Here is a 27,374-nt window from a genome sequence, read left to right as displayed (position 1 = left end):
TCATTTGGCCTGTAATACGACAACAGACAAGTTAAATGTTGGCCTGGGATTAAGTTAAAGTGCTCGTACTGTGCTCATCCAGAGATAGTTTGTAAGGGAAGAACCTCCACTCTGTTACACAACTGGCAGCATTAAAAAGTGGCTGCCGGTCTAAGCTTTTCAAAATAAAACTTTTGTGCGCTCTCTCATTATTATTAAAAATCGTTTCACCCTGATTTTATTAGTTTTGAGATCGTTTGACCCCTAAATCGTAATCAAGATCAAATTTTGATGAATTGAGCAGCCTTACATCATGATGCCTTTTTTACATTGAGGCAACAGAAATGGTCTCACATCCCTTCTTTCTTCCTTTTGCCGATTTCAGGACCTTCAGGCTCAGGATCGCGCTCACCGCATCGGCCAGCAGAATGAAGTGCGTGTGCTGCGCCTCTGCTCCGTCAACAGCGTGGAGGAGAAGATTTTGGCAGCTGCCAAATACAAGCTGAACGTGGATCAGAAGGTCATCCAGGCCGGCATGTTCGACCAGAAGTCTTCGAGCCACGAGCGCCGGGCCTTCCTCCAGGCTATTTTAGAGCACGAGGAGCAGAATGAGGTATGGTTGTCTTTTATTATATGTTTTATTATTTCTCTTTAGATTCAATACATCTCAAGACAAACATGATCCTTTTGTGCGTGTGTGAGATCCTAAATAGTTTCCCTCTTGTTAAATTAAGCTTGTTCTGATTGAATTACCGCAGGCCCAGAGATAGCTCCCTAGATAAGATCAGCAAGTTACAACATTACTTACAACATAACATCGTTTTCTAACAGAATCCCTGCTATTTAATTGGTATTTGATTACATTTGCGTACCTTAATTGACCTGTAAGGCTTTCTGTTTTGCTCCAACAGTTAAAACAGAAACTGGAAAGATAGTTTATTACATTATAATTGTCTTGAATAAATGTTTTTTTCTCTCAATGCAACTCCAGGAGGAAGATGAGGTGCCCGATGATGAAACCCTCAACCAGATGATTGCCCGCAATGAAGATGAATTTGAGCTCTTCATGGTAAGAAAAACAGGCATTTTAGTGAGGCTGTAATGACATTTAAATTGCTGAGCAAACATCTGAAATGAGTTGTGGTGAAATATTAATTTAACAAAACAGTAGAAGCTGACAGCTGGCTCTTACATCTACTCCAAAATAACTGTCGGTTGTCAGCTGAGACCATTATTTTAGTGAAATGTCATCACAGTTTCAGTCGCCGTCAGACTCCAGCCAGATGCTTCTTCTTGCATAACAGATGAATTAATTGTCATGGTTACAGGTCTCATTGTCACCATGTCACTCACAGTACACCACCTGGCAGTTTTACACCACACAGCTCCGTGCACATCAGTGTTTGAAATGCTGGTTTTTTAGCTATAAGGAATTGCCTTTTGGTTCAAGTACTAATTTTCTGAATATGTGCACCCAAATTTCAAAATAAAATGTATATTTCTTTTATTTCTTAACTTGTCACAACACATCAAGCTTCACTGGGTTCCAAATACAGTACCTCTTCTTTCGTGTTCATGCAATAATAATAATGATAATAATAATAATAATAATAATAATAACATACTTTTCTTAACAATGCTACAAAGTGCTCTACAAAATGAAATAAAGCCAAACAAGGCAGATAAAAAATAAAGCAACGAGGGGCAGAGAGGCAAAAAAGAAGGCACATAAGTAATAGTACATGATGAATTATAAAATGCACAGAAGTAAAAACAGTAATATAACAAGATTAATCTTATGGCCATGACTAGCTCCATTAGTGCTACAATTGTATTTTTTCCTAAACATTGCTCAAAACAATAAATCTGTTATGAAAACAGCTGGTGATTAGTGTGTTCAGTCAGTCAGTCTCCATGGTGATCAGTCGTCAGAGATCAGATATTTAGAAAAACGTGTATCTAACTGACTGGAGCCAGCTGAATCCATATTATGTAACGACGTGAGTGACTAAGCTTCATAAGCATCTGGAAACAAGCCATCGGATATGTTTGGCACCAAGTTATTAACTAATAAAAGGGATCTGTCTGAAGGTGCCTTTAGCATTACTGATTCTAAAGCTGGATTTATGCTAGTGCAGGAAGAGGTGACAACAAAATGTAAAAGGCTACACGGTGAATAGAAGAACTTAAATATGACAGTTTCACATAGGAGGCAAAATTGAAGTAACCTGGTTGGTAAATCTGGTTATATTACTATTAGTGTTGTCCATCATGTCAAAGTTTAATGAAACAGTATAAATAGTTAGTGTAGGGAATGTGACTAAAGTACAAAATGGCTTAATCATATATGATACATCGGAAGAATCTTTAACGCCTTGATTTAAACATTTCCTTCATTTCATTCTGTGTGTTTGACTTCATCTACTTTCTCTCCTCTGCAGCGCATGGACATGGACCGACGCCGGGAAGACGCCAGGAACCCAAAGCGTAAGCCGCGTCTAATGGAGGAGGACGAGTTGCCCTCTTGGATCATCAAAGACGACGCAGAGGTGGAACGTCTCACGTACGAAGAGGAGGAGGAGAAGATGTTTGGTCGAGGATCACGCTGCCGTCGGGATGTGGACTACAGCGACACGCTGACGGAGAAACAGTGGCTACGGGTAAACGTTACATTAACTGAGTATAAACTATGAATTTAAGTTATCAACCGGAATAGTAATGAAGAAGAAAATAGAACTGATAAGTGTTTCTTTCCACTTTTTCACTTGGCAGCACACCAGAGTAGTTCATTATAACAATCTTGTCTAATTACTGACTGATGAGATTTACATGAACTCAATTTGGGTAATTGAAGATATAAAACTTCTCTTCCCTCTAAACCTGCTGGATATGGAGCTAAATCAGTGTTTTCTTCATTCGAAAAAGAGAAATTTGAAACTGAAAGTCCAAGTTTTGATATTGAAATTTGAAAAATACAATTATTTATTTAAAAAAAACCCGAAAAACTTGATTTGAAACTGAAAAAAAATAAAGATTCAAAATTGTAAAAAGAAAAAAGATTTGGGATGAAAATAAATAATTTATTCAAAATAAAATAATACATTTTTTATTTAATAGATTATTTTGTTTTTCAAATTTCAATATCAAAACTTGGACTTTCAGTTTTAAATCTCTTTTTCCAATGAAGCAAACATATGACCTTGATTTAGCTCCATAGCTGGACACTTGTTTAGTCCACTCATTCACAAATTACATTTTATTTATATGTAATCTCACATTGTTTATTTGTAAGACAGCAGATTCATTTCTTTCATCTGAAATAAAAAAAAACTTTGTTTATGCTCACATCGCCAAGATGTTAAACACAAACTTCTTCTGAAAGAGAAAATCAACTAGGCGATGTTTTATTCCAACTTTCAATACTTTCCTGCTTCCACACCATGACTGTGCTACTCAGCCACAAGCTCATTGATTCCCACTGAAGACATACTTTAAACAAAAAGGTATATATTAACACAACTACATATTCATAACTCCTCAATGTGTGGAGTTTGCAACTTCTCCTCGTGTCTGCATGGTTTCACTCTTCCTCCCACAGACCAAAAACATGCAGCTTAGGTTAACTGGTGACTCTAAACTGCCTCTAGGTGTCAATATGAGTGTGAATGGTTGTCTGTCTAGTCTCTGTTAGCCCTGTGATGGACTGGAGACCTGTCCATGGTCTACCCCGCCTCTCGCCTAACGACCGCTGGGATTGGCTCCAGCTCCCCTCTCCGCAACCCTCTAGAGGATAAGCGGTTTGGAAAATGAATGAATGAATGAATGAAAACATATTTAGTAATTTCATTAATCATGTGGGGATTTTAGTTTTATAGCAGGTGTTACTCAAACAGCAGGAAATAGAGCACTCATTAGGTCTGTTTCTAGATGTGGTTTAATACACATTTTACACATATTGGTTTATTTAGAGCAGCAGGAAGTGAATGTGGGAATCTAAATAAACAGCATCTGTGTTCATGGTGATGAAACACGGTGACTCAGTGGAGCTGTTTGGCACAGAGGAATAAGATATCAGTGTTTGGATACATAGATAATACTTGTTAGTAGGATTGAGTCATTGGTGGTTTTGGGTGTGAAGTTATGTCCTTAAGAGCTCTCCGCAGCTTCTCCACTTAAAACAAACAGCAGTTCCTTCTTCTTCTTTTATTTGCAGTAGTGTAGTTTAGACAGATGAATGGCATTAGTTGTATTTAATTTGTTGTTTCATAAGGTAAATAAACATGAAATAATTGTAAACAGGAAAGTGTGCACAAGTCCTGTTTCCCTTAAATTACAACATGTGTGCACTGTCATCATTTTTAAGTTTTATATCAGGTAATAAATGAGTTTGTTGAAATTAAGAAAACATTTGTTGCAATATTATAAATACCATGATATTTTTTTCCCCATTAACATACAACAAAAAAAAGTTTTATAGTGACAGTCTTATTTTGGAAAATTGTGTTTGTCCTCTACAGCTGAAGCTAAAATTAAAGGCAGCTAAATAGAGAAATCAATCAATCTTTATTTATAAAGCACCAAATCTCAACAAAAGTGATCTCAAGGCACTTTTCACATAGAGCAGGTCTAGTTCATACTCTTTAATTTAATTTAAAGAGACTAAACATTCCCCCATGAGCAGCACTTGGTGACAGAGGTGAGGAAAAACTTCTCTTTAACGAGAACAAACTTCAATCAGAACCGGAGGCTGTGGCTCAGGAGGTAGAGCGGCCGACCACCGATTGGAAGATTAGCGATTCGATTTTCAGCTCCTCGATGTGTACTTTACCCCAAATTGCTCGGACCGTTGATGTGCCAACAGTGTATTAATGGTTAGTTTCCTTCTGATGAGCAAGTAGGCACCCTACCGTCAGTGTATGAATGTGTGTGAATGGATCAATGAGACTTGTAATATAAAAGTGCTTGAGTGGTCTTAACTACTAGAAAAGCGCTATATAAGTACAATCCATTTACCATTTATATGGGCGACCATCTACATCTCTTCCTTTTTGCAACATTAACAACTCCACAGTCATAATGTAGATGTAATGTAAACACTCAATGTGAGATTTAAGGTGTTGCAACCAAATATTATTTTTTTATTCATCAAGCAAAATTCATACCAAAGTCTTCAACATCACTGGATCTAATGCCAAACGTTAGCTTAGCTTGATGCTAACGGCACCCAGTCACCACCCACACAACATATCTCGTGACACGCTCCTCTGAAGACAAATCTCAGGCTTTGTCTGATCCACCTTATTGACGATGGCTCAGGTGTTTCAGAGGGGAAAACAAGAGAAGAACAAAGTAACTTTGAGACTGATGTGTGACACGAAAGTTGGAAATGTTCGCTGTGGTTCAAAGAAGCTTTAATCAAAAGAGGAAAGATGTGTAGCGACCTGTACGCTGTCTGTTTCTGATAAAAGATGACAAGATTACATAAAGTAGCAGTCAGAAGTTTGGACACACTGTCTCATTTAAGGAAAAATGTGTCCAAACTTTTGACTGGTACTGTACATATAAGGATATTAGCTGTTAAGGAGGGAAACATGAATTTCTCCACTCAGATTTGTCACAGAAATGTTAAAGAAAGCCACATTTGAAGGATAAAAGTAAAAACTAGCCAGCTTTTATTTACTTGTGTAATCTTTAGAAATTTAAATGGCAAGTAAGCATCTAATTTAAAGATGTCAAACACATTTTTAAAAAAAAGGGACCATAGATAAAATAATTAAGCAGGAATGATGTCAAATATAAAACTTGGTTGATGACTGATACTGAATGATAGCTATGTGAAGATGATGGAAGCATGATGGCAACAGTAGTGCAATCAGTAAGAATAATCACTGCTGTCTAGTCATTTATTCTTGTGTTCCCAAAGGAGGGAAAATTACATACAAGTTGATAATAATCCTACAATTCTACATAATTGTTTTGGACAAGTCGAATTGATTGCTCTGCTCTGCTCTGCTCAGGCCATTGAGGACGGCAACCTGGAAGAGATGGAGGAGGAGATCCGACTGAAAAAGCGCAAACGCAAGAGACGTCAGGACAAGGACTCGTCGAGCAGGGAGGACGGCAGCGCCAAGGCCAAGAAGAAACGTGGACGCCCGCCAGCGGAGAAACTCTCCCCCAATCCCCCGAAGCTCACCAAGCAGATGAACACCATCATTGATACAGTGATCAACTACAGAGACGGGTAAGGAGAGATTCATGGTCTGATTTACTGAGAGTATATTAATGACACCCATGACTCTAGGATAAACTTTGTAGTAGGGCTGCTCGATTATGGAAAAAATCATAATCACGATTTTTTGGGTCAAAATTGAAATCACGATTATTAAAACAACTTTTTTTTTAAACTTTAGAAACATGCTGCATTTATTGAACATTTGCTCTCTATTCGGCTTATTTAATTTTCTCTCCCAGCAGCAGCCTTTTATCTGCCGCTTAACGCAACACACAGCAGAACATGTGCAGAGATATTAGTGCTGAGCGAGTTACCGTGACGACAGTTCACACATCACATCCTGGTTTTTAATAATTAGTCAGTAAACTCAGCATCGTCTGACGCAGGCTGGAAACTCTGCACTTTTATTTACAGTTAAAACATTTCGCCGTATGCTAACGGTGCTGCGGAACTTCCGGTCTAAGCTTTTCAAAATAAAACCCTTCTTATTGAGTGCTATCTCATCATTATTATTAAAAATCGTTTCCCCTCAATTTTATTAGTTTTGAGATCGTTTGGGCCCTAAATCGTAATCATGATCAAATTTCGATTAATTGAGCAGCCTTACTTTGTAGGAAGAACATTTAACTCGTTTTTGATTATTACTCCTTTATTATTCGTCATATTTATTTCACTAGCAGTGTTTGTTTGGGATTTTGCCGTAAAAGCAACATAAACTCCACTTACTTTCCGACAAATCACTACATTACAGCTCGTCTACAAGCTCATATATTAGCTGTGTTTTTCAGTCATCAGTCTTAACACCTGGCTGAACAGATATACTCCAGCATGCACTTAATCAGATGCTTTAACTGCAGCCTCTAACATCCTCTTAAGCCTTCAAATCGTTATTCTTAAGACTTTCACGCCTGACATATTGTGCATTGATTTCTGAGCACTGTCAAAAGTGCTTCACAGGTCCCAGACCGCATTGACACGGGTCTAAGTTATATTCAGTGTAATCACATTCAGCAGTGTCCCATTGTACCGCTGCAGGTCTTAGGTCTGTATGTCAAGATGTGGATCTGATTGGACTTTATCAGCTCGTACCATATGGTGTTGTAATCTTCTCTCCGTCTCACAAGGAAAAAAAGTGTGTTTCCTTGTGAGATGGAGAGAATGAACTGTGCAGGGAAAAATGACAAGATGCTAATGATTATTTTTTTATTGTGGAATACTCAGCATGATTGATAGTTAGCCCTATAAAATGTCAGATAATAGTGATCAGCTTAAAGTGGTTTTCAAATGCTTTTTTTTTTTTGGTCCAACCAACAGTGCAAAACGCAAAGATGTTGAGAAAAAAATGGAGGAAATGCTCACAAATGTGGGACCAGTGAATGAACAAATGAGTGTAATGGTTAATTGGTTATTAAAATAGCTGCAGATTAATTTTATGTCAGGCTTGTGTATTAATTGCTTCAGCTCTGGACTAAAAATGCTGCTGGTTTATTGAATATAGATAAAGAGCCAGAAGAAGCTGTAAATACAAAAAGGTAGAGAGTGCAGAGATGTCAATGTGGAGCGAGGGGCTCGATTTTTTAAATTTCCTTAGGTGGCTTCGCTCATTTCCGCAAACCATAAAATATCTCATTCTTTACCAAGTCTGGCATGTGTGCACATTTTTCAGGGTTTTCGGGCACATTTAGGCCACCAAAAATAATAATCCCTATTCATATTCAATAGGACCTTCTCACTATTAGTGCTCAGGCCCTAATTATGATGTGGTTCATCTTTATAAAAACAAACAGCTCTAGGAGTAGCTCTAGTTTGAGTTAGAGTGTTGCACATAGTGGGGCAAAGGACCATGCTGTGATTAGCTAATGGAAAGTCCTCATTACTTCCTGGTCAGCAGGGTAAAACTGAACAGACATGAAGTCATGTCTTAGAGCGTTACAGTGTGATAAACCTCCTCATAGTCTTTCAGTCCTGCAGTCCTGAACCTTAATGTGCTCCTGTGTGTTTTTCTGTGTACTCTGTTTTGTTGTGTGGATGCTTTTTTTTTTTTTTTTTTTGCCCTCATGCAAAATCTAAAGTGTGTGTGTGTGTGTGTGTGTGTGTGTCTGTGTGTGTCTGTCTGTCTGTCTTTGTAATATATACCCATGCATGGAAGAACATGTTCCTTTTTTGTTCCCATTACTCAAATATGCAGCACTGGCTGACTATTACGCCGGAGCTTTTCCAGGAAAGTGCTACCTGCCGTTCCAGCACTCAAATTCTTTCCTCTCCTAGTTGATGGTTGTTCTTCCCAGAGCATCTCAATCATAGCTCTGCCCCCCCCTCCCTCGCCCTCCTCCTCCTGCTTCACTTAACTAGAGCGGGACAAATTTTGGAATTTCGACTCCAAGGACTTTGGATTCTTATAATAGTAGCACTGTTTCCCCATTAAAACAAACTGCACTTCAATTTAAATTTGATCTGGAGGTTCCTGATTTGTAATAAGAGTTTGATTATCACTTCAGTGGAGCCAGACAACAGTCTAGTCTCCATTTCCTCTGTAACCCAGATTAAGTTGTAACTGTGTTGAGCTCTCTATTAAACATGGCAACAGAGATTTCTGCATTTTATTTGAGCTAGTATGTCACAAATATGCCAGATTGTTATGACATTTTTAGGTTTTTTAGTTTTTTATTTAACCATCTCGATATCACAAGCCTTTGCTGAAGCCTTCATGATCACATTTCCATTCAGTCCAGTATCTTTCACAGAAGTTTCACTGGGAATAGTTGGATGTGTTCCCAGAGATCCGCATGGCTTTGACAGTGCGTTGGGAATACGGCTGTCGACGGTCTCCTTTAAAAAGTTATGATAGCAGTACCAATACCAGCAGCCTTAAAGTGATACCGATAACAACAGAGTACTTCATTTGATAACTCTGTCAAATACACCATACCGATGTCAGATTTGTAGTGTCATGATTATTGTGAGAGGAAAAATGACAATTATACGATCATCAAACGCTGAGCATGTTTTAATTCAATGTTTAATTCACTCACTTTCTTCAAGCCTAAATACAGCACACTGGATATCAGACACTCTCCCTTCTATCTCATATTGGATCATTCCCTCCCTCTTTTGGCTGAAAGACAAACCATTTAAATCCTTTCTGGACCATATTGGAGAAGATGGGGCCCAGGCTCGTCGGAAAGGGGGGGTCTAAATGGTTTAGCGTGGTCTGAAATAACTGGATCCAGTCACTCTTAATTGGCCATTATTTCGATATTATCCCTGTTGATTCTTGATGCAGTATATGTGTATTTGTGTGGGTGTTTTTATGTTTTGATTTGTTTGGTTTTCATATTCACTCCCATTTTCTTTTCTTGTCTTTTGATCTTATTTTATTTTATTATTATTGTTATTTTTTGCCCACATCATTTATTGGTCTGTCTTTTGGTGTCCTGATGTTTGTGGAGAGAAAGTTTTTGTTCCGTCTCTGTTTGTAAACTTCAAAAATCAATTAAAACTTTTTAACATTCAAAATACACCACGCTCAACTTCACCACAACAGGTTGTATGGATTATAGCTGCTGTGACTCCCATTGAGTCATTTTCCAAGCAGAAATACTGAATATTTCTTAGTCCCAGCTTCTAAATTGTGAAGATTTGCTGCTTTTCTTTGTTTTATTTAACAGTGAACTGAGTATCTTTGGCTTTTGGGACAGTTATGGATCAAATGAGATAGAGCAACATGAATGTAATATTGAATTATTTTATGTTAACAGGTCAGGAAGACAACTCAGCGAGGTCTTCGTCCAGCTGCCATCCAGGAAGGAGCTCCCAGAGTATTACGAGCTGATCAGAAAACCTGTGGACTTCAAGAAAATCAAGGTGTGGAATAAAATGGTTAAAAGTGTAGTTTAATAGTCCATAAATTCTCACTTTTTACTCTCTATATTAATAGAATATACAGCTGAAAGTCCGACAATAGTTATAATCAATCAAATACACAGAGAACTTAATTATCAGCATATATAATGAATAAATGGTACAATATGTGAGTAGAAACTGTACCACCAAATACTGTACGACTGTAATTTAAAAAAAGGATTTACTGTTATGATAAGTGTGTCATTGAGGATTTGGGATTACGCTCATAATCTTTGTGTTTGGAGACAGTAAGAGACAACGTTAACACATTCAGTTAAAAGAAAGGAAGGGATGAGTTTGATTTAAGCTGTTTATCTATGCTGATGTTTTTCTATCAACAGGAACGTGTCAGGAGCCATAAATACAGAAGCGTGGGAGACCTGGAGAAGGACGTGATGCTGCTTTGTCACAACGCCCAGACCTTCAACCTGGAGGGATCCCAGGTCAGAACTGTTCATCTATCCTTAAAATGCTCTTTGTTTAGTCAGAAATACAGAAAATCTGCAGCTTTTTACTCTCAAGTAGCGGTGAAACAATTTATCCCTCAGTCAAGTGAGTGTAGTCATTATTCATCAAGAACTAATATTTTCTGGTTTCAGCTTCTCCATTGAAAAGATTCAATATTTCCTCTGTTTTATTAAACTGTAAATTTAATATATTTTTACTGTCATTGTTGTCTGATAAAACAAGACATCACTGTCACCGTCATTTTCCAGCTTGGCTTGGTTCTTTGCTTTTTTTCCTTTTTTGTCTTTGTCAAAATAGTTACAAAATAAAAGACTAGGATGTGAGATATAAAAGTTCTTCAGGTTCAGTTCAGCTCTTATGTTTATTAACAGTGTCAGCCTCTAATGATTTAGACCGTCCCACAAATTGTGTCCTAAAACTCCCAAAGAGTCCAGTAATGTGTCTCAAATCACTTCTGATACCTCTGTTAGTGCAGTGTGTACTTGTGTAATGTTGTCTCAAGTCAAACATGGCAGTAGTGCACATACTGAAAATGAGGATTACCTAGTTAGTAAGCTTTTGCATTTGCATTGTCAAGTGCTGGGCGGTATACCGGTTCACACTGAGTACTGGTGTATATTTTCGTTATGATATGAATTTTTAATGTAGCGCCATACCGGTGTATTTCATCACACAACGCTGCGTTTCAGGTGGGACCCTTTACAGTGTTGCGTTTCTTGATGCTTAACAAACAGCTGAAGATGTTTGCCTGCCGAGCGAGTTACCATGACGATAGTTCACGCATCACATCCTGGTTTTTAATAATTAGTCAGTAAACTCAGCATCGTCTGACGCAGGCTGGAAACTCTGCACTTTTATTTACAGTTAAAACATTTCGCTGTATGTTTCAGCTTCTGTCAAACTAACGGAGCTGCGGTGACTTCCTGTCTGAGCTTTCAAAATAAAACCTTTGTTATTGTGCTCTTCTTATTATCATTAACAAACAAAGTTGGGGCTGTAAATTACGGGAGATTCCTGAGAGAAAAGACAAAACGGGAGAGCCGCGGGAGATGAGTCTAAAATATGGGAAAAACGGGAATGTTGGCAGCTCTGATATTACTAATATTCACTCATCATGACCGTAAAATAGTCCATACTAAGTCAATCTACTGCAGTACAGTAGTAGTTCCTCTCTCAACTAGTAGAAGGTGAACAGATGATTATGCATAAAAAAAAAAACCCATCATATACCTTGAAACCGCTTTTATTTTGAAAAATACCGTGATATAGATTTTTGGTCATACCGCCCAGCACTAGCATTAATGTTGCTAAATGAACCCAATAAATCTACTAATGGCTTATATCTGACAACAGTATAGTCTCAACTTCTCAATGTAAATGCGCATATGTACCCAAAGTATGAAGTGTAAGTACAGAAGTATGCAATAGGACACACAGCACAGATTTCATTCTTAAGGTTTGAGTCTGCTTCCTGTAGATGAGAAGAAACTATCTAATAATAATTGCCTCTGAGCTGCTAGTTTTACTCCATTTCTCTATCCATTAAAACTTCGTATCTCCTCTCTTATTAATCTCACATCCGTCTTCTGTCTAACAAGCTCCTCTCTCGCATGTTCCCACTATCTCACGTCATTCACACCTTTTTTTTTTTTTTTTTTTCAACTCTGCAGATATACGAGGACTCAATCGTCCTCCAGTCTGTGTTCAAGAGCGCCAGGCAGAAGATTGCCAAGGACGACGAGAGCGAGGATGACAGCGATGATGATGACGATGACGAGGATGAATCAGACGCTGAGTGTAAGGCGCACACACACACACACACACACACACACACACACACACACACACACACACACACACAGGCATTTCTCATTTAAATTCTACACTCGCTGAATCCTGTTCTGGTTTGAGATTTACTTCACCGTTGTTCCCACTGGGAGTCATGGATTTCTGCTGCCTTCAAACTGAGAAGCACAAACGAAAACAGGAAGTGTAAAAGACAGGAATGAAAAAAAAAACAGGGCAGAAAGAACATTTTTGACTTCTGATACAGAAAAGGTTGAATAATCCAGAAAAACTGTAAAAACCACTGTTACATGCAGTTGTGAGAAACAAAGTTTTATTTTATTTCTGAAATGAATCGCGAAGAAAGAAATCTTGAAAGTTAACACGATCTTGTTTTTATGCATTACTCACACAAAAAAAGTACAGCAGGGTTATAAAGTTTCAACACAAATTTCCGTTTTTGAGCGAGAGCACTAAAACATGGCCAGTTTATTGGTTTTCTGTTTTCTGTCATCTAGTCATTTTCCTTTATATGAAAAAACAGAAAATGACCACAAGTTTTAATGCTGATGTAATTTAAGCATAAGCTGATGATTCCAAGTATAATCACTCAGCCTAAACGTGGGTGGAAACTGAGACCAGAGGGTAATCTATGTTTTTCAGACACACCATTTATATAAAAGTCTTTGTTCGGTTCGGTGGGACCTTTAAAAAAAACTAAAAAACAACTCCTTCTTTTCCTCTTGTGCTCATTTCAGCCAAGTCAGTGCGGGTTAAGATCAAGCTGAGTAAGGAGGCGCGCAGCCATGACAAAGGCAAGAAGAGGCAAAGCCGAGGGAAGGCCAAGCCGGTGGTCAGCGATGACGACAGCGACGAGGACCTGGACGATAATGTAGGTCATTCCACTCCTCCTCCGTGGCATTTTAATGTGTCATTAGCACATCTTCCATCACAAAAAACTAAAATCCCACAGTGATCTGTTTGCTTAGGGAAAGTCAAAAATATGCACCGCTGAGCAAAATTCACTGCTTTAAACTCAAAGCAGGTTTTTAATCTTCGTGGGTTTATAAGTCTGATTTGATGAATGGGAGAAATATATTCATCATCCTGACATGAATTACAACTATCGAATTGTTTTAATAATGTTGGCTGACACAGTTAAGTCAGGCTCACAGAGAGATAAAACATGCTCAGTGCTGTTTGACTCTGCGCTTCTCAATTCCCCCCATTGTCACGATCCAGAGTCCCGCTGGTTATCTTCAGCTTTCCTCTTTCACACCTGACGTACCAGGAGTCTGAAGTCAATCACGGTTAAATAATTCAAAGGAAGTAAACAGAAAAACAGCAGTACTCTGGGTCATACTTAAGGAGAAAAAAAGAGGTCATAGTGGTTAAGCGGTAAGTAGGGATGAAGCATGTGTATTCAGATCTGTGTGTTTCCTGCCAATATCCATTCCTTTCTCCGAGAGGCAACCGCATGCTCTGAAGAGTACCATATGTACTGCAACGAATGTCACACACAAGCCCCAACGACAGTACAGTTACAGGCTGCAGCAAAGGATGACTCAAATGACTCAAATGACTCAAATGAATGAGTAATATGTCACATTTTTGGGGGGGATTAGTCAAATACACTTATCAATTAATTGCTTTTGTCTATAAAACAAAAGCATTTCATGTTTTTTTAGAGTCTAAGATAATGTTATGAAGTTTGTTGGTTTTGTTTTGTTCAACCAACAGTCTAAAACTCGATATTAATAAGCAAACTTTCACATTTAAAAAGCTGGAAGTAGAGATTATTTGGTATTTTTGCTTCATGAATAACTTTAATTATGAATAAATTATTACATTTGTTGACAGTGTTTGTTTGTTTTTCAGTGGAGTAACTGATTAAACATCCCAGCACCAAGAAATACTGTCTGTAGCAGCTCTTTATAATTTAACACAGGTTGAAACAGCAGACTTCCATTAAAGAGTCAAAGACTGGAGGTCTGCATTTAGTCAACATTTAATTACAATTCTTCATCAGCGGATGGTATAGCTGATGATGTGGAGGATGTGGATACGATGCTGTGGTCTGGAAACAATATAACGACATTAATCACCGTGGCAACCGTGGTAAACAATTTAACTGAAAGCTATCTTGTAAATCATAAACATTCAATAAAGACATAAACTGACTTCAATAAACATTACAATGCCTCTCATGGCGATATATTAGCCTATTACCGAAAAATGTAAGGGAAAGGCGCTAGCATAATGCTAACGAGCTCTAACGAGTGACATAACTGCCGTTTAACTTCTATAAATACAGTCAAATTGTATAAATCAATAAACAGGTTGCGATTTAACAAACAATCAGGAAAACATCACTTAATATAACTTATTTATCATTCAATGATGCACATCAGGAAAAATAAAATTAGCCAGCTTCATATTGTGTAACACATAAACTGGACAGGAACGAAGTAAGGAAACAACAAACTTTAGTTCCGCCCTCAATCTTTCAAACACTGTCCAATACTAAAGTGTGATATTACAGATTATAATTGGCTTATCTTTTCAGTCTGCAGTAACTTTTCATGCTTTAATAACATCTGTGTTAAATAAAATAGGTAAAAATGTGCAGGAAAGCTCTCTAAGTGGCCTAATGAGACACAATCTGAGTGAAGATGCTCCTTCAGCAGGTGGACTGAGTGTAATTAAGTGAGTCTCAATTTAGAGCTAAACTTTGCATGACCTACCTTAACTATGTCCTCTATAAAATACAGCATGGTTGTTGTTTGTCTAAACTAGATGTCGACAGGAGAAAATGGGATGAAAAGTGATAATGATCCCTCCAGAGATGCTATAGTGCATTCAAATTAAGTGAGTTTTTAGGTTGTTAGCCATTAAATAAATAAATATTCTATCATGAAGCCACATCTCTCTGGCACCACTGTGTTTTACTGTATCACCCATCCTCTGTTGTGTTTATCCTCCAACATCATGAAGTAATGGGGAAATTAAAACTATGACAACCACATTTTACAGACCTATTTTCCTATAATTAGCATCTAATAGAGACTTCATTTCCTCAGTTTTAACCTGCTTCTGTTCATCCTGTCTGTCATATGAGTAAAAGAGGTTCAAAGTTATCTTCATCTAATAAAAACACACGTTCTCTCTCTCAGTGCTATTTTAGTCAATTACAGTGGATGCTTATTATCATGACCTTGAGACGCAGTGCATTGACAAAGCACTTACGCTCATTTACACTTATTATGGCTGCTCTCTCCTAACCCTGGTTTAGGGTGGCACCATCATCATTTACATTTGAAATAGCTCTTCACATCCTGTAATTGAGGATACATCCTAATGACTTTGGTGATCCTCTGACTTTTTCTCTCACTTATGCTGTTAGAAATCTCATGTCAGTATACTAATGAGAGCATCTTGTTCAAGTGCAGCCTCACAAAGCAACTAGCATAGCTGTAGTAGAGTAATAAAACATCCACACAAAAATAGTTTCAGTCGAGTATTTTGGTTGCTCTTCTCACTCTTGTCCAACAGAGCAGATACACTTCTATATATACCACATATCAGCCTGTGTTTCACTTGAGCTACAAACACAACACTTACGGCCAGATTTACTAATGGCGCTTTTCCACTACACAGTTCCAGCACGACTCGACTCGACTCGTTTTTTTTGTGTTTCCACTAGGGATAGTACCTGGTACCTGGTACTTTTTTAGTACCTGCTCTGCTGAGGTTCCAAGCGGCCGAGCCGATACTAAATGTGATGTCAATAGACTGCCGGCCGCTGATTGGTCAGAAGAGTTGCCTCTGGAAGAGTCATGAGCCGTCCCACACAAGAATCAAACCAGCCATTTTTAAATACCATTAGTTTCTCTTTTCTTACTTTGTGTGTGACAGAAAGCCACATACAGCAGCAAGTACACCATCGCCTCCATGTCCTCCGTTGTTTATGTGTTTGTGTCGCGTAGAAAACAAAGTCACAGCAGTATCACGGAGCCGTTGCTATGACGACCCCGCCCACGTTGAGTAGGTACTTCTTTGTAATGGAAAAGGTAGTTCCTGGAACCGTGCCGAGTCGAGTCGTGCTGGAACTGTGTAGTGGAAAAGCGTCATTCGATCCCAAATAAAGGGTACTAAATTGCATGTGCAGTCCAAAAGATTGCATGTTTAGTCAGCTTGTGTTTTGCAGGTGATCTACTAAGAATAACTGCACAATGAAAACAGGTGCAACAGGTGCAGGCAGCAGTGTTTAAATGAGGGTTTTGTGTCTTAAGTGAGTCTTTGAGTTTGAACAAGGAGAAATGAAATTTAAACACATGGAATTAAAAGTTTTAGTGGAAGAAGTTTTTAGTTATAACAAAAAAATATTACCAGAAAAAACAACATATGGGAGAGTATTTGTGAACCACAAATGTTGGAAGAAAATCCATCCTGTGTGTATTCTGTCACTGGGCCACGATGACAGCCACTGACAGCCAGTTAATACCTGTCCTTCAAACATATTATTTATAGACACAGTTACCATCAGCTAAATTACCTTCAGGTTTGCTAAAAACATATTTGCATTTTCTCCTCCCTGTATTTTGCATATTCATTATGTCTACTAAATACACAGTGTGTGTTATCTTGCACATTTGAAAGACACAAGCCTCAGTGCACATTAGTACATCAGCTTTTTCTCTTTCTTTTTTTGTGCATTTTTTTATACATGCAAACCTTTAGTAAGTCAGGCCCTCTTAAGTCTATTTTCCATGTGTATCCATCCACAGTGATTGTGTCTTGGGCTCTGAGCGTTGCCAAAACATGATTAAACCTACACTCAATACTGTGCCTGAATGCATCGTATGTAGACACAGACTCATGACTAAAGCTCTGCCTCCTAGACACAGTGATGTAGTCTTGTTTAATCTGCTTGTGATCCAGATCTGCATCAAATTAAATAAAGTAATAGACAATCATGCCGATAGGCCCATGTTGGATTCTTGGAGTGAATAACTAAATCCCGTCTGACGTGATTAGAGGAATCTGTGTCATATATTCTCCTTAAATTGAACTGCTTTACACGGTATATAAGGTGTACTCTCTATTTTTATACACTAACACACATTTTTAGAGTAAATACCTAAATCCTGTCTGGGATGATTAGAGCTTTAGAAATGAATTGTAAACAATTTTAAGATCTGTTTCTTATATTTTTACTAAATTCAGCTACTTTACACAATATTTAAAGGTATATTTATACACACACAAACACACAGGGATGTCCTCTATACTTGTGAGGACCTTTAAGCTTCAGACTATGATAGAAAGACAATCACACACATAGTAGACAAAGTACGTTAAATATGAAATGCAGTCGCTGCTCACACTGTTTATATACTAGTTAAATATTCTCTACCACACAGTTTCCATCATCACTTCATCCCAGTTTCTATCAGCCTTTTGATATTTAAGCCACAGCGCTTTGCAAAAAGCAGTCTTTGATTCCTGAAGTAATAACAGCCTGCCTTTTCTGTCATGAGATATCATTTGCCTCCCATGACCGCTGAGTGTCTTCCATCAAAGACTGAACTCTTCACATTTAAGGTCCTATTGATTGGCACGTCCTGAAAGGATTTTGAGAGGAGTCTTCATTAGTGTTTTATTTTGAAGTATGTGTAGGTGTGGAAAGGTCAGCTGGTGAGATAGTGCTAACATCAGTTGAGACATAATTATAGTCTGCTGTCGGATGGAGGTAGAAAAGGTAAAAGATATAAACCGGTACCTGCTGGGTCGAGGTCATTTCCAAGAAAAGGAAGTGAAAAACATTTCTCAGCTGAGATATTATTCTACAGTGCTGTAATATTATTATAGGCGTCTTTTAAAGCACTCAAGGACACCTTACAAGACACACATGAATAAAACAACATCATAAAACCAGCAGACACTGAAGTAGGAGTTAGTACAATAGTACAATAGGAACAAGTGTGTTTTCAGGTGGGATTTAAAGGTGGAGATAGAGTCAGAAGTGCGGATGTCTGGTAGGAGGGAGCTCTAAAGGCGGGGGGCGGGGGGGCAGATCGGCTGAAGGCTCTTGACCCCATGCTGGTTAAGTTGGCAGATGGAGCACAGAGGAGGATCGGAGACTGCGGGGGGCGTGTAGATATGAACAAGCTCAGAAAGATACAATGGTGCCAGATTGTGAAGGATGTTGAAAGTGAGGTGAGCAGAATCTTCAAATCAGTTTACTAGATTTACGATGAAGACCAAAGAGAAGAGAATAGTAGTCCAGACAGGATGTAATCAAGGAGTTAACAAGAACAATTGTAAAAGTGAGAGACTACAAACTGTTTTGACTTCAGAACAGCTCTGATTTACGCCTAATTGGCTCCATAGCAACAGTGGCAGAGGCCCATGGGTATTAACTATTTTATACAGTTTTGGTTAATCTCATTAAATAAAGGGATACAATTAACCAGTTAGTCATACTTTATATACTATATTTTAATATTTCACAACTGTGTTACCACTCTCTTCTTCTCCATAGCAACAGTGGTCGAGGCTCATGGGTATTGATCCTAATTTAATCTTAATCTAATTAAATGCATTGATCAACTTCACCAGACATACTTTACTTGTATTTTAATTTTCCACAACCACATTAAAGAATGATGTTGGATATTAGCAGAATTATTAGTGTCTGGTGTAATGAAGTAAAATATTGTGAGGTGACGGTGCCTGATTTAGGAGCTCATATTTATTGTTGACAGATTATATCAATTAAATCCACTTGTTGTTTTAGTTTAGTAGCTGTATTGTCATTATATTGAGGATCAGACAACAATATAAAGACATTTAGACAGCACTCCCTGAGCCATAAGAACATTTAAGACAATTAAAAACAACTTAAGACATAAATAAAACATTAATCATGTAAAGTGCAAATATAATAAGGTTCAAACTCAGCAAACGTTAAAAAGCTAATTCACTGAACAGAGTGAAGCTTCCTGCAGTGTGTGATTGGTGTCTTCTGGTCAGATTGCTGCAAGCCTGGCCCCTGCTGGCTGCTCAGGTCGTCTGATGGAGTAACTCAGCAACAACTCGATAAAGTCAAGACTTTATTATTCTTTTAAATTATTTGGGGGGACAGAACCTTCTCCACTGCCGCCCCCACCCTCTGGAATTCACTCCCCAAACTCATCAGAGACTGTACAGACCCCCATACCTTCAAATCACTCTTAAAAACACACCTTTTTAAACTGGCTTTTAACCTGTAAACTGTTCTTTTATCCTCTTTTCATTTTATGTCTTTTTTCACTTTGTTCTATATTTTTTGTGTGCTCTGTAAGCGTCTTTGAGCACTTGTAAAAGCATGTTATAAATAAAAATGTATTATTATTGCTGCAGAGACTCTCACACTGAGCTGCAATTAAACAAGTGCATATCAATTAGGTGCATTGTGTTTCTTTCAGGAGGGGCAGTAGGTGAGACTTGTGACTTCATAACATTACAGAAGTCCAAACGTCTTATTTTGAAATGCACAGTCTGTGTGCTTTTCTCCTTGAACTGAGCATTTGACCTCCTTCATAACAATAAGAATACAAATGATGATAATGATAATGATAATAAATACATGTAAATCTCACTTCCTGCAAAGCTGAGAAGCTGGAGGCTGAACTTAAGCAGTCATGGTGCATCAGTATTTTATTAGAGTATTTGAGGTTACAGAAGTCCAAACGTCTTATTTTGAAATGCACAGTCTGTGTCCTTTTCTCCTTGAACTGAGCATTTGACCTCCTTCATAACAATAATAATAATAATGATAATAATAAATAAATGTAAATCTCCCTTCCTGTAAAGCCTTTAAAGTGAGAAGCTGGAGGCTGAACTGAAGCAGTCGTGGTGCATCAGTATTTTATTAGAGTATTTGAGGTTAATGTAAACAGCCACTTAGTCTGTGAATATAAATGAAGTGAGGAGGCACTTCCTCAGCTGTCAGCTATCAGTCATCATGGTAATGTACTGCTATTTATTTTTATTTTATTTTTAACCTCTCTTCTCTCTCTCTCTACTTTCTACTTAACCACAGATTAAAACATTTAACTTCCCCTCCCACCTTTTTTAATTCTCTCAAGGTTTCTTAAAGTCTTTCTTCTCCCTCGACAGTTGCCCACATTCTCCCATGAGAGAGGATGTAAAGAAAGAGAGAGCATCACTTTTTCTTTCTTATATTCAGCTCACATTGACCTCCGCTGCCTCTTGTTGATGCTCTAGACAGATAATGAACCGTCATCACAAGGTGTTCATCCTCTTTGCCAACCTTTAAATCTCTCTCTCTCTCTCTCTCTCTCTCTCTCTCTCTCTCTCTGCAGGATCTGTCAGACAAGAGCAAGAGCGACGATGAGTGAGTGAGTGAGTGTGTAAGGAGATGGATGCGAGGACACGAGGAGATTGTTTATAGCACTTATAAACGAAAGGACGGTATCTTCCATTACTGTTGTTCAGGTTCATATTCTCTATTTTTTAAAGATTTCACTTTATTCATCGTCTTTGATTGTTTTGTCACGTGCAATTTGTCCCCCCTCCCCCCCCCCCCCCCCCTTCTCCCACCAGCTTGGAAATGTATTAGTAATAATCAGCTACTGCAATACCGATCTGCATATATTCCTGTTTTTAAGACAATTTTTGTAGTATATTTTTTAACTTTTTGTGATTTAAAAAAAAAAAAAGATTTAAATTTCAATATGCGGAGAAAACGTACTTTATTTTAAATCCCTTGCTTGCACTTTTAGTAAATGCAATATCCAAATTTTGGAGAAAAAATAAATAAAATAATAAATATATATTATTGCCAAGAACGTCCAAGTTCAATTTGGGTCGCCACTGGTAATTAAAAATGGCAATCAATGCAGTTTTTACTTTTAGAGCCCAGCTCAGATTTACGTCGTGCAGTGCCAAATGTTGAAATCGTCATGTGGCCAAACCCACCCCGCCCCTTCTTAGTTACTGTTGCTACGCCTGTCAAGCTTTCTGTTCCTACACCGCACATAACGTAGTTTTAAAAGTAATTTTTTTTTGTCCTTGAATTCAGACGGAGGTTCTAACGTCTGGGTGATTTTTTGTCAACTGAAATTTGACTTTTTATGACTTTTTTTTTTTTAATGGTCCTATATATGAACTTGATGGTTACATATTCTGATATTGTGCTAAAACACTGAGGCTAAAGTGAACATCCTCACCATGTAATGCTCGTTCAATGCAGTAAACGGTTAATTAGTATTAAATTGACTCTTACATACTGTTCAGGGTCAAAAACACCATATACACATTTCTTATAGCCAGACTTTTCCTAATGTGACCCACAGTATACAAAAATGCATCATTTTTTATATTTTGGTGCAGCCGATACACATTTTCATATTTGTAAATGTATAAATTTTGATGGGTGTTTATTTAAAAGAAATCTAAAATGAGCATTAAAACATGTTGAATTCATCATATTCTATAAAACGTAAATATTTATTAATGACTGATGGGGAATTTATGAGTGTGAATTGGTGTACAGATGAATTAGGAGTCAGAATATGAACAGTATGTGAGGGTTAAATGAAAAAGAAACATGTAAGTTAAGCATGTTCATTATAAAATTAATACAAACCTGTTTGGATATTAAGTTTTTTTAACTTTTTGTGATTTGACACATTACGTTTTTACTTTTAATGTAATGAAAGAAAAGAGGACTAACCAGTCGTAAAGATGTCTTTTTAAAAAATGCACTTAACTAATGAAGCACTCTTTAACCTTAGACATGATGCTGGGTTACAGCAGTGATCGGTACGCTAGTTAGCAGATAAACGCACCGTTAATATCATTTATTGTATTTTTTTAACAAAAGCTTGACGGGCCAGCTGTGCCTAGTTACGGTTGCTCAGCTCTGATTGGACAATCAATGTCAGGGGGGGCGGACGCAGGGGGTTTAACGAGTTTCAACAAGTTTTTTTTAAAAAGCCAACAACAAAAATCTGAGTCGTTTGCTCGATGACTTAGAGAATGATTTAGAGGTGGATGTTAATGCTGAACGCTTTGTAATTGCTTTTATTAAGAAAGATGTAACCTTGCATTAATAGAGGCGGCACATATTTTAGCCAAGTCAAAAGTATTTCATGTATTTCATCTTTTCTTCTTAATGCTTTCAAGTTGTTGTGTATCAGCAGAAATGTTGACTTTGTTTGTAATACTTTTATTTCTCTCTCAGAACAAACAAAAAAAAAAAAAAAAAAAAAGGAGAGTGTTGAGGTTGATTGAGAAAACGGCCTTCAGAGCAAAAAAAAAAAAAACCACCTTGTCGTCTTGTTGAGTAAAAACCAGCGTTTTATCGTAGCAATAAATGTAGCTTTTTTTAAGCATCTTGACAACATTTTGCACCACGCAGTCTTGTTTCAACAGATTGTAAAGAACCGAGTCTCAGCTGGATTTTTGCTGATTATTAAAGAGACAATGTCAATTATTAATATTGCATTTAAAAAAAAGGAGAAAAAAAAACCAAAAAAACAGTATTATGGGTATGAAAGAATAAAAAAAAACAGATTTGAATGACATTCAATATAACAATATATTTTTGACAGTGTTTTGATTGATGCTTTTTGGATTTGAGGTGTTTTTTGTTCCTGTGTTACATTTGAGCCCTCATTGTATTGGTTTCTATATGTTTATGTAGCATGAACTCTTTTTTGCAATATATGTACTGTAATGTACTGTTCACATGCAGATATGTCCATTTTTGTTTTGTGTAATACGTGCTTGCAGACTCATTCTTAAGTGTGACTTAATCTTTTGCTTTCTTTGCACAGTGTCTTTGTGGTTGTATCTCATAGCCCGGGGCAAATAAAATCTCACAGACTTTCAGCACAAACATGGTGTCTTCTGCTTTTTTTCTATGGGGAATCGTTTCTACCACCCTTTTTTTTTTTTTTTTTTTTTTTTACGAGGCGCACGCACGACTGACAGCACTTAAAGTAAATGCTGTTTATAGTGGAGAGTCCTCAGAGGCCTCACACGTGAAGAAGAGCTGCACAGAAAGTAAAGTAGTAGATAAACATCAACCGCCTGCAACGTGCATTTACACTCTGGGGGCTTTAACGCATAAAATACAGGTTTATGACACAAACTGTACTACTCACTAAGATAAATATAGATACACACCTTCTTCAGAGCTGTACAGCTGTGTGTGATTCTGTTCTACTAATGTAAGCTTGTTTATAATATTACACATAATACTATACAGAAGACTACCGACTGGGGTCGCCAAGAATAAACTAGTGTAAGAAATGTATTTCATTTAATTAATGCAGACTGGGAACAAAAAAGAAGGTTATTTTAGGAAAGTTAGCGTTAATTTGCCTTTTGTGTTAAAGCGATGGTTCGGAGTAATTTCGGCCTAGCGTCATATGCACCATGAGGTCTATCTAAACACCACCTCAGCCTTTATTTTCATTTGGTCGGAAAATACTGGAGTTAGAGCCATCAGCCGAATGTCTCACTGAAATGCCGTGTGGTCTCGCGAGATCTTTAGAGAGAGAGATATTTCGACGATGTTTACAGCTTTAGCATTAGCCGCAGAGTAAACGCCATCAGGTAAGTGTTTATTTGAATTAACTCCTGGTGTACTTACAAACTTTCCAATGCATCTACGTATGAGTAAAGACCCTATTTGGACTACTGTAGAAGTTTGATAACAACCCAGGCATTATTGGTGGGGTCATTTACCAGATACACTGGTGGTCCCGTTAGCGCCTATACTAAACCGGCTGAGGTGGTATTTAGATAGACCCCCTACGGTGGCCGAGACCCGCCATAGCTGCAAATAAAAGTAACGCTGCAAACAAAAAGAAACGCTGCTGCAAATAAAAAGAAACGCTGCTGCATATAAAAGAAACGCTGCAAATAAAAAGACACACGCAGCAAACAAAACAAAAAACGCTGCAAATAAAAACAAACGCCGCTGCAAATAAAAGAAACACCGCAGCAAACAAAAAAAAACAAAACACCGCAGCATATAATAATAAAAAAACGATGCAAATAAAAAAAAAACACAACGGAAGTGGATTACCGGGGACTGTTTTTGCCGAAACACCGGAAGAAGAAGAAACAACAACAACAGGACTACGAATTGGAAAACGAACTAGAAAGTAAGTGAAAATGGTAGTGTTTAATGTCGCTACATGTACTTTTTAATGTGTTATTTGGTCAGGCGATGTAGCCCCAGGTTTGAAGTTGAACTGGAGAATGCCGGTGTATTGTTAGCTTCGGCTAACACGGGGAGACCACTAACGAGAGTGGAAACAACTGACGGCTACATAGTTCCGGCAGCTTATTACTGTCGTTGTTGTTGTTGCTTGTACGTGTAGGTCAGGAAAAGACGTAAAAGGGACCGTATATGGTTTGTTATTTGTGTTATTACGTTACGTGTTGGACTAAATACATGGACATATTGAGGAAAGTATTTCGATGTTATGGAAACGGATTTCATATTTCACAAGAATGGATACTTGGCGAGCTGTACAGAAAGTCCTGAGTCATAAGATGATTGTTGTGGATAAAGGGAAGACTTTGAAGGTATGTAGAGATTATAGCTGTTTTTACTTTAGCTGAGTGGCTAGCCGAGCTAATCGCTAATACTATTAAGGCTGTGAGCAACCAATATAATTCGTGAGTGGTCTTGAATGAATCAGGGCAACCTATGCTTTCTAACAATGTACGGCATGAATATATATGTTTAAGGGTTGGTGTTTAAAACATTCAGAAGGACTTGTGGCTACCTCCCAACTTCCGGTCCGTCCCGTAGGCGGAACAGCGTGTTTTAAGTGTCTGCAGTTCCGATCCTCATCTCCATGTTGGCTGAAACAGACAAGTCACCCTCAAACATGCTGAAAACCATATTGATGTTTGGTTTGCAGTTAGTCATCCCTAATGTTTATGTGGCTTTGAGGATGTTCCTCACGTTGATCGCTCCTACTAATGATTGCTCCTACCTCTTATAGTAGTGATACTATAGTGATACTTTAAATTAGGACCATTGGCAAACATAGCACAGACAGAATTGGGTGATTTTGACTACATGACCACTTTTTATACATTTTATAAAAGCACTAATTAAAAAAACAGAAACAGAAAGGGATATGAGTCATTAGGAACAAACTGACAAAGCAATAATACATTGACAGAATAAAGGAAGGAGTAAGGAAGTAATAACTTTAACCCACACCATGTATCAAGTTATCATTTTAACCCAAACCATGATCTTTCCCTCACCAAGTGGTTTCTCTGTCTATAAAGCTAACCAGATGTTAACCACAGCGTTGTCACACCATAAAACATCATTATTTTATGGCAGTGATTTTTAACAGCTTTGGAAAACACTGATGGGTCGTTCTGGAGTCTATGGTGCAATTATGTTGTCTTTTATTTATGGAGGATGTCTTCATTTCTTTTTAACTGTTTATTTATCATGAGTATGCCAATGTTATAGGAGTGTAATGCTAAATGATGAACTACACTTTTAAGTTACACTTAGGCTGCAGAATTGTCACAATAATTAGTGTGGTTTAACCCTTACATACTGTTCAGTGGCAAATTCTACCCATTTTTACATTTGAGAGCTGTAAAAACACCCTATAAATATTTCTTTGAGCAAGTCTTCTTCTAATGGGCGGCTGTGGCTCAGGAGGTAGAGCGGTTGTCCTCCAATTGGAAGATTGGCGGTTTGATTCCTGGCTCCTCCAGTCCACATGTTGATGTGTCCTTGACACTTAACCCCAAATTGCTTGTATGAATGTGAATGAATGGTGAAATTCCCCCTGATGAGCAGTTTGTCACCCTGCGTGGTAGCTCCTGCCATCAGTGTATGAATGTGAGTGAATGGGCTATATAAGTACAGTCCATTTGATGTGAACCATACTTTACCAAAATGGTTTTCCGAAAAAAGGTTTTTGTGTGTGTGTGTGTGTGTGTGTGTGTGTGTGTGTGTGCGTGTGCGTGTGCGTGTGTGTGCAGCTGATACACATTTTATACATGCAAATGTCCAAAATTGACCTGTATCATATTGAATTCATCATATTCTATAAAATGTTCTCCTGGACCATAAAATAGTGATTGTGAATCCATAATCTTTTTTCCCATAAGATTAATTAAACATTTATTAATGACTGATGGGGAATTTATTAATGTGAATTGGTGTAGAGACTAATTATGAGAATTATGAGTCGGGATATGAACAGTATGTGAGGGTTAAATATGAAATGCAGTTAAAAACAGAGTTTGACAGTAGCTGTAATATATTGTTGACATAAACCTGGATAATCAACCTTTTTTCAAATCAGCTCCATATAATTTTACACATAGAAAAAACTATGACTTGTACATTTAAACATTTTTAGATTTATTGATCAAATGTACATTAAATAAAAAGGTCAAAACTATATGAAAAATATTACTGTTGTACATCTGGCAACATCTGTGTGTGGAGGATGAATCCTAGCACACTGGCATCACCCTCAAATTAAATTTTTTTTGGGAGATATCTTAAATATCAGAGAGCAGCAAAGACATCTCTCCATCATTCCTTTGTCTAACTTTTCTTTCTGGTGTTTTATGTGAGTGAAAACCTAACAGATCTGCTAACATGACTACAGAACATGTTTTTAGACTCTTTTTTTCCTCTCTTTTCCTCTCTCTCTTGACCTGAGGCAATTCAGTGTGTGTTCCCTACAGTCTGTGTGTTTATTGGCCCTCGTACTATATACTAGCTCTGCTGCGAGATCGGCCCGGTAAACAAAACCTGATGGAGAGGTGGAGAGTGAGAGAGAGAGAATCATGGAAACAGAAAATCATTTCATCGGGGACTGTCCATGTTGTTGCTCCGCTTCAGGCAATTGATCACCTGAGTGGAGAAGTTGTGTGAGGTGAGCTGTGATCTGATCTGCTCTGCATGAAAGAAATAACTTGTTTTATG

General features: G+C 37.7%; 1 protein-coding gene across 1 annotated transcript in view; it reads left to right on the top strand.

Annotated features, from left to right (window-relative positions):
* The window catches only part of smarca2 (SWI/SNF related, matrix associated, actin dependent regulator of chromatin, subfamily a, member 2), a 55,939-nt gene extending 33,885 nt beyond the window's left edge, over positions 1 to 22,054 (top strand). Inside the window, exons 26-34 of the mRNA XM_053324799.1 lie at positions 365 to 592; positions 971 to 1,048; positions 2,421 to 2,639; positions 5,997 to 6,220; positions 9,970 to 10,075; positions 10,456 to 10,557; positions 12,253 to 12,379; positions 13,126 to 13,259; positions 20,737 to 22,054. Of these exons, the coding sequence (XP_053180774.1) occupies positions 365 to 592; positions 971 to 1,048; positions 2,421 to 2,639; positions 5,997 to 6,220; positions 9,970 to 10,075; positions 10,456 to 10,557; positions 12,253 to 12,379; positions 13,126 to 13,259; positions 20,737 to 20,772 (1,254 nt within the window). The 3' untranslated portion in view covers positions 20,773 to 22,054. The remainder of the gene's footprint in view (positions 1 to 364; positions 593 to 970; positions 1,049 to 2,420; positions 2,640 to 5,996; positions 6,221 to 9,969; positions 10,076 to 10,455; positions 10,558 to 12,252; positions 12,380 to 13,125; positions 13,260 to 20,736) is intronic.
* Positions 22,055 to 27,374: the final 5,320 nt, after the last annotated feature.

This window comes from Scomber japonicus, chromosome 9 (assembly GCF_027409825.1).
Source record: "Scomber japonicus isolate fScoJap1 chromosome 9, fScoJap1.pri, whole genome shotgun sequence".
Classification (NCBI taxonomy): domain Eukaryota; kingdom Metazoa; phylum Chordata; class Actinopteri; order Scombriformes; family Scombridae; genus Scomber; species Scomber japonicus.
This window is presented reverse-complemented; position numbering and strand designations above follow the sequence as displayed.